We start from the raw sequence: 8,672 nt of genomic DNA on the forward strand, positions 1-8,672 counted from the left end.
CATATTCTCGTAAAATTTTGTTGCACAAATGCAACAAAACTATGCTGTGAAATGTGAATGGGTCACTCACTTGTAATTTAAGCTCAAATATTTTTCAGGAGAAAAATATCTTCTGATTTTTTGTGAGGCCCCAGTCCCCACACAATCAGAATTCCCACAGAATTTGTCCTGGTTAATAAGTTACTACTACTTGCTAGTAGTACTTTTTACCAATTGTCCCTGCTGTTTTTGCTTGGGGACTTGCTCGAATGATGAAAGAAATGGAGTTAAAAGAGGTGGGTGAATGGATATTTGAAAATGAATCCTCTACATTTTACATGATTTTAGTTAAGTGAAATTTGTGTTGGTCACCGAAACCGTGTAACACAAATAGTAGATATTTGAGTCTTTTTTACTATTTGGTTGAGAGTTCAATAACGGATTGTTGCATTGTGAAGAATCAATCCTGTGAATGAATTATAATTGTTTTGAGAAATTAATTTCTATAGTTGCGAGCGGATACTTTTGTTTATAACAATATTTTATCATAAGGATCAAATTATTTTTTGTAAACATTGAATAAATGGTGTGACAGTAAACTTTAAGAACAATAGGACAAGAATGACTTGGAAAGATTCATTTCATAGCCCTCTCCCCTCTGTCCCTACATATTTGATATGAACTTGAATAAATGTGTGTATGTGTTATTATTACTCACACCAAAACCCTGAGGTTGAGTTCAATTAAAAAGGTAAAAAACAATGACAACTCTTGCTTTCAAGCACTCTTCATCAACTCACCTGTATCTCTCCGGGGAACGAAATGCCATTGAAGTTGAAATAGACAATGACACATCATTTCTGCATAAAAATGGTGAAAGAGTGAGTTAGTAAAGTGAGCCTGCAAATTGTTGTGAGCTATATTGAATTCCTTCCAGGTTTTACGTTGTGGGGACATTATTAAATTTGATATATTGGTTAGTTGGGGACTTTCCTCACGAATAAAACGAAAGTCACAAGAATACATTAACGAGGCTTTTATTTGTTTCAGAGTTTTGGCCATGCAATGAGGGTACGGGTACCCTACAATATATGTAATAATGTCTTCACAAAATTAGTGCATATGAGGGTACGGGTACCCTACAAAGTTGCCTACTATATTTATCACTCAACATCTTCTTCATGTCTTTTCCAACTCAACTTTGTCAGTGTCTACAATCGGATTCTCTTATAACGTCAGTAACACTCTCGTGGGATTACTGAATACATGTACGTATTTTCGTACAATATATGTAATAATGTGTTCACAAAATTAGTGCATATGTGTGACAACGCACTAGGGTCCGGGTTCTGCTCAAAATTTCCAGTATATAGGCCACTAGTTAAAACTAAGCTTGATGCGTAAAATCTAGTAGTTCAACTATGGATATCATATTGTTAGGATGAATATCTTTATTTGTATTTGAACATGAGATTTTACAATTATGTGTATGAGTTTAAGGACATTTGCAAAAACGGATCTAGAAATTTTGATTAGTAGGGCGAAATCATATACTATAATATTAACATAAAACATATATACCAAAGAATAAGTGCTAAAATAAAGTTTCTAAAAAATGATAAAATATTTTGTCAAAAAAAAAAAGAAGATAAAATAGTAATATAGTATCACCAAAAAATTTTGAAGACTACAAAATTAAATCATTTTATATTTCAAAATTAATTGAACACACTTAATATCTTTGAATTAAACTTCTATACTCAATTTATATTTAAATTTTTTTTTTTTTTTCATTCTCAACAATATACTCTCTATAACACTTTATAAACAAAAATACATTTTTTAGGTTCATTGTATATTTAATGTATCTGGTTTATATTATAGATCAAATACATTAAATATACAATGAATCTAAAAAATATAATTTTGCTTATAAAGTGTTACGGATGAAGTAGAATATATTTTCCATGTATGTGAAGAAACAACTACTAGTATTTAACAATTCATCTCTCATATGTTGAGTATTTGTTTCTTCATAAATAAAGTGATACATATTTAATTATGAAAAATGTTAACATGTGTCATAAGAGTATGTGTTAAAGGGATTGATGTAGAATTTTTTTCTTGAAACTTGCGTATTTAACCTTTTAAAATATTTTGTATTAATATTAGTATAAAGACATATGTTAACACGACTCTTTAATTATTTCAAACAATTAAAAAAATATAAATAAAAGATAATGAAGATATCTTTTACTAATACAATAGTAGTAGAGATCAAGAGAGGTGGTGAGGACTATAAAAGTCTAACTTAATCCCCTGCTAACTGAACATAAAAAAGTAGAAGAAAAACTAAACTAGAGAGCTTAAACAAACACGTTAGAAAGAACCTTGAATGAGTAATGAAATAAAGTGAAAATTAAATAACTAATTTAAAAAGATAATGTGTATGATGGATGCACTACCTATCAAATGGTATGTGATCATAAAACATGATGGAATTGATTGCAAATATGATGAACTCTTTCTGGTGAAATCATTTTAGTAGTGATAATAAAGGCATATATTAGTTGTCTTAAAAAAATCTCCCTATGCACAAGAATGATGATGGTATGAGTTTTAGGGACTAATCAATTTTTAATCTTACTATGCTTGGCAAAGTAAGTATGGCGCATTATGTCAAATCATTCAAAGCCGCATATTTTCCTCATGTCAATTGACATTTTTGTACTAGTATTAGAGATGAAAATAGTGTTTTTATAAATGTAAATACTGACTGGTTCGCGCCAAAGTATGAGGTGCACAGGTGAGTGAAACCCTCAAATTTTGATCGGCACTTAATTGAATTCATGAGCTTAATTTGAATTTTATGGATTTTGCGCTCAATTCAAAATTGGTGGTGGATGCTGGATAACTTCCTCTCTGATTGAAAATTTATCTTTTTTTTATATAAACTCTAGTCTTGAATTTGTTAGAAAACAAATAATTAAATGTGACTTCTCATATTTTTGCAAAAGTGACCATATTTTTAATTAGTGTCCAAATATTGATTGATATATCAAATTATAAGCACCATTTTTGTAAAAAAAAGAAAATGGTGCTTTGTATATAAAACTTGGCCAATATTGGAAACGCTAATTGTAAATTTGTGGTACTGTTTAGCATGAAAAGATATAAAATTATCCCAAATGTTTGCACGTGCTTTAGTGACATGAATACGTGTTGCATTCATTCATTTCTAAACAATCGTTTCATGATCCCACTAACCAACAATTTTTGTTTTGTAATTAGAAAAAACAACAACTTTCGACGGAGCGCACCATCCATTAACCTTTTTTCGAGATGTTCTTTGTCTGTTTTCTCTACCCCACAACAAGTTCCATGTCATCATCTTAACGGCTACTTTTATTTGTGTTCCTGACATGACACGTGGATATATCCTTTTCTACGACCACGGTCAAACCAACCTTAGTGTTAGTGCAAGAAATTCCGGAAGTGTAGTATTTGACCACTTAAAAACGGCGCCGTTTAGTCAAAGCTACACTTAGCATAATAATAATACCTTGGCGCCCAGCAATTAAGGATCAATTAATTAACACTGGATTAGTGCGGATAATCATGAGACACATATACTAGTACTAGTAAAGCTTTAGGGTGCTTTGAAGGGTTCTGGTTTAGTTAAAGAGTGAGACAACATATGCTTATGCTCATTGATTTGTTTTGTCAAGTAATTTAATTGCTAGAACCTCTTGAAATGAATAAGTGAAAAATTTTAGGTTCGAACTCCGGCCGTTGCATGTAAAATGTGACATGATGACAAGTAGGGAAGGAGTTAAGAAATTGAGTAGGATGTTAAGGATTTCATCTCCATGCAACATAAAAAATATCATTACTAACATTTAAAAACAAAAAAATTAATCAACCAACAAATTTTCATTACATTACACAAAATAAAAAGTGAAAGATAATCTGCATGAAGAGATGAAATATTTTAAATATCATCCTAAAAAAAATGAACAATCAAGAAACAGGTGAAGGTAGTGTGGTTGGATCAGCAGAAGAAGGAATATCAGGTCCAACACGACAACCTTCAAGCATGAAAACAATATCGTTAATAGAAGGTCTATCAAGAGGATCATGTGCTGTGCAAAGAAGTGCAACTTTAACACCCAACAAAAACTCTTCCCATTCTGATGATTCTTGATCAATCTCAAGCAAACCAGGTTCCAACAACTCTGAAATCAAACCTTTTTGTAACTGTTTCTTCACCCACTTCACTATATCTTCATCTTGTGTAAACATCACAGCTTTTCTTCCTGTTAATATCTCCAACAAAACTATGCCAAAACTATATATATCTCCTTCCTTTGTCACTTGTCCGGTTAAAACTGCTTCCGGTGCCACATAACCCAACGAACCAACTGGCGCTGTTGTCAATGATGACGATGACGCTGCGGATTCTATTGGGCCAGGGACATTAACCATTGTTAACCGGTCCAACCCGAATTCAGATAAATGAGCTTCAAAATCAGCATCGAAAAGAACATTTTGAGGCTTAACATCGCCATGAACAATTTCCACCGAGTGTAAATAGCCCAACCCGCGAGCTATACCCAATGCAATTAAATGACGCATTGGCCAATTCAAAACATGACCATCTTGTTGCGAAGCTTCTTGAAGCAATGTACCTAAATTTCCATTTGGCATGTAATCATAGACTAATAGTCTTACATCAGGTGGTGGTCCTGGATAATAGCCACGTAAAACGGTTAAGTTTCGATGCTTAACTTTACCTAATGATTCTGCTTCTTTGCGGAACGTGGTTTCATCGATTAATGTTGCTCCGTTTGGAAGTCTACGAATCGCTAGAACCATTCCATCTTGATATGAGGCTTTGAAAACAAGTCCATGTTTTCCTCGGCTTAAAACGTTTTCTTCATCGAAGTTTCTTGTTGCTTCTAATGTCTCTGCATAGGTGATTTTGTTGTTGAATACTATGAGCTTTGGTCCCCCATTGTCACCACTTCCTCTGCTGTTTCTTTCTCCATTTGAGCCTGCACTTGTTGGACTACGTTTCTTCTCGCCTGTTACTCCTTCTCGAAGCTTTCTTCGCCACCTTAAGAGACTGTAAACATAGCCACAGCAACACAACGCTAAAAGACATAGTCCTGCAGCTGCAACACCTATGATGATGATTAGTCTTTTTCTCTTTCGTCTTTTTGATTTTCCGCATTCTTTATGCAATGGTTTCCCACATAATCTCTTGTTCATTGCATACACAGAAGGGTCATTGAACTTAGAACTCAACATTTCTGGAATCTCGCCCTCTAGATTGTTGTTGGAAACATTTAAATACTTCAAACCCGAAATGTGCGAAAGGTCAACAGGAATTTCCCCTGTCAATTGATTTGAAGAGAGATTCAACCATTTCAAACTTGATAGTTTTGACAAGGATTGTGGTATGTGGCCAGTTAAGTGATTACCATTCAAATAAAGTAAATTCAAAGATGAACACTTTGATATCTCATCTGGGATATCACCTTTGAATCCATTCTGTCCCAAATTAAGCTCTTTTAATCGCGAAAGCTGAGAGATAACACTTGGAACAATGTTACCTACTAGATGATTTGATTGAAGCTGCAGCACTTCAAGTTGAGAACAACCACCAATCTCATTAGGTATTGAACCAGAAATGAAATTGTGAGACAAAGAAAGAACAACTAAGGAACTTATAAAACCATAAGTTGTTGGAATGTTACCAACAAAAGCATTAGAACTAAGATTAAGATACCTTAGACTAACAATGCTGCTGAAACCCTCAGGAACAGGACCAATCAAACGGTTTCCATCAAGTGCCACAACTTCTAAACTCGGTAATCCGAAAACCTCAACAGGTAACTCACCTGAAAGATTTTGTTTACTTAAATCCAACACTCTCAGTTTCATCAAATTCCCCAATGTAGCTGGAACACTACCAGAAAACCCACATTGACTCAAATTAAGAACTTGCAAAGCCATCAAGTCTCCAATTCGAGACGAAACTTGACCGGAGAATCTATTGTTGCTGAGATTCAAAACACTCATGTTACCTAACTGCATGATCTCCAATGGCAAAATCCCATTGAGTTTGTTGTTGCTTAAATCCAAAATCTCTAACTCATGAAGAGTTCCATAACTCTTTGGAATTGAACCGGTAAAAAAGTTACCACCAAGAGATAACTCCTTCAGATTTGTCAACTCTCCAAGAAAATAAGGAATTAGACCGGAAAACCGATTCCTTTGAAGATCAAGAACCTTCAACAACCTACATTTTACAATGCTACTTGGAACAACACCAGATAACAAATTATCAGAAAGTCTTAACTCTTCTAACAAGAAAAGATTTCCAATTTCTTGAGGCAGAGAACCTGAAAATGAGTTTCCAGATAGATCAAGAGTCTTCAAAGATTTCACATTGGTCAACCAAGAAGGAAACAAAGTGTTAATAATGTGATTCTCTTTAAGGTCTAAAAACTCCAAAAAATCATTAACACATTTTCCATTTTGTGGATTTGAAATACCCGTGATTCTATTAAATCCAAGTTGAACAATTCTAAGATTGGTGTTATTGTTTTTGCTGTTGTTGTCTTCATTGCAAAACAGTGAAGTGGGGACAAAACCAGAAAGTTGATTCATTGAAAGTGACAACACTTGAAGCTTGGGCATCGTCCCTACAGTTGAAGGAACCAACCCACCAATGAAATTATCCTCTACACTAAGGTGCACCATAGAGGAACAGTTAGCAACAGCAGAAGGTAACGTTCCATGAAGATGATTATTGTCTAACCAAAGATACTCCAAATGCTGTAATGCTCCAACACTAACCGGTATTCCTCCGGTGAAACTGTTATGTGAGAGATTGATGAGTTGAAGCTGAGATTTCGACGAAAAGTTCCCCGGAATGTCGCCCGAGAACGAGTTAGACGACAAATCAAGGAACCGTAGAGAGTTAGAGAGATGGTTTGGGATAGTACCAGAGAGAAAATTACGAGCAAGGTTGAGAATTTGAAGGTTGGTGAGGTTAAGAAGTGAAGATGGAAGGTTACCGGAGAGAGAGTTGTTGTGAAGATAAACAGCACGGAGGAAGAGACAATGAGAAAGTGAAGAAGGTATTGAAGAGTTAAGGTTGTTGGAATGAAGACTTAGTTTTCGAAGCTGTGAGAGATTAGAGAGTGATGAAGTGAGTGAACCAGTGAGTTGAAGACGAGGTAAGCGTATTGTGTGGACTCTGTTATTGTTGTTGTAACAGAGAATGCCATGCCAGTCACATGGTGCTGAAGGTGTTGATGGATCCCAAGAAGCTAATGAGTTAAGTGGGTCAAGAAGGTTTAGTTTGAAGGCTATTAAAGCTTGGATTTCAGAGTGAGTTGAGTTGTTTTGTGGTGTTGCATGTGTTAAGGTGAAGGTGGTGGTGAGTGATGCAATGAAGGTGAGAAATATAGCCGTTGTTGGTAGCATTTTTGTGAGTTGAAGGAAGAAGAAGAGAGATACAAGATAATAATGATGAGTGAGTGAGTGTTTGGTTTGGTGGGTGGATTCTGGGTGGGATTGGTGTTTATTTGTTTGTTTGTGTGTGCTTGGTTTTGCAACTAGCTAGGTAGTTCCTTCCTCTGTTCTGGTTTAGAGGAGCGTTTGCTATTTTGGTGACTGCAAACGCTATTCCCCACAAAAAAGAGTCAGTTGTTGTATTTGTATATGTGATGTGATTCCATTTCTCTCTCCTCCTCACTGGGTCTTGGTTTTCATTTCATTTAATTGCTCTGTTCCCAAAAAGGGTTGGATTCTTTTTCTTCTACGTTTTCTTGAAGATATTATTCTAGTCCGGTGTCACTCATAAACAAAAATTTGTTACTAGTAAAACCTTTAACTAGTGCCCCGGAGACACTAGTTAGCATGACCCAAATAATTAATGTAATTGATCCAACTTTAGTTTGAGATCGGATATACACCTAGACACATTAAATGTCACTTATAGCTACAATTTAAGTTCTAGTACAGCAGACATATTTAAGGTCTTTTATTCATGTGGTATTTAAGATAGTATCATCTTCCATTAGGACCAAATTTGTTGGTATTTTCTTTCTTTGTTTTGTAAGAGTTTAGCAAAAATTGCAAATTAAAATATGCGCTCTAGGACTAGCATGTAATATATCATGCAAACTTTTAGGATATGTTTGACAAAACATATTTTCAAGTTTATTCAGGAGTTTATAAGCTCATATACGATTAAAATGATTTGTTTGATAACTCATTTTTACACGAGTTTATAGTTTATCATTTTTTTTCTTCTAAATTTTGCCTATTATCTTACTTAAAAAATATGTGATTATGTTATTTCATATTTATCAAATAATTTAATTGTTAATTTTACTAAATACTATAAATTCAATCAACTTCTTCCGCTATAAGTTACAAACCTATTAGCAATAAGATATAAACTCATATATACTTTTAGTCATTGTAAAATTTAATTACATTATTATTTATTTTGGTTAAGTTACATTTTTAATCCTATGGTGAGAACTTAATATCCATCCGAGCTTTACTTTGGGAGTCTTTTCTTTCCCTTTATTTTGACATAAAAAAATGTGTGTTTTTATTTATATAAAGTGTTCCATTTTTAATATCACGTCACGTGAATATTAAAATATATA

General features: G+C 34.0%; 1 protein-coding gene across 1 annotated transcript; it reads right to left on the minus strand.

The window, feature by feature from the left end:
* Positions 1-3,877: 3,877 nt before the first annotated feature.
* Positions 3,878-7,730, minus strand: LOC123897391 (probable LRR receptor-like serine/threonine-protein kinase At4g36180). Its single transcript, XM_045947993.1, has one exon. It carries the CDS (start codon positions 7,474-7,476, stop codon positions 4,000-4,002), a length of 3,477 nt encoding a protein of 1,158 aa, XP_045803949.1. The 5' UTR covers positions 7,477-7,730; the 3' UTR covers positions 3,878-3,999.
* Between the last annotated feature and the right edge of the window lie 942 nt (positions 7,731-8,672).

This window comes from Trifolium pratense, linkage group LG7, assembly GCF_020283565.1.
Source record: "Trifolium pratense cultivar HEN17-A07 linkage group LG7, ARS_RC_1.1, whole genome shotgun sequence".
Taxonomy (NCBI): Eukaryota; Viridiplantae; Streptophyta; class Magnoliopsida; order Fabales; family Fabaceae; genus Trifolium; species Trifolium pratense.

Coding starts and splice junctions, on each gene's coding strand:
- LOC123897391 (XM_045947993.1), bottom strand. CDS start 7,476: ATGCTACCAACAACGGCTATATTTCTCACCTTCATTGCATCACTCACC.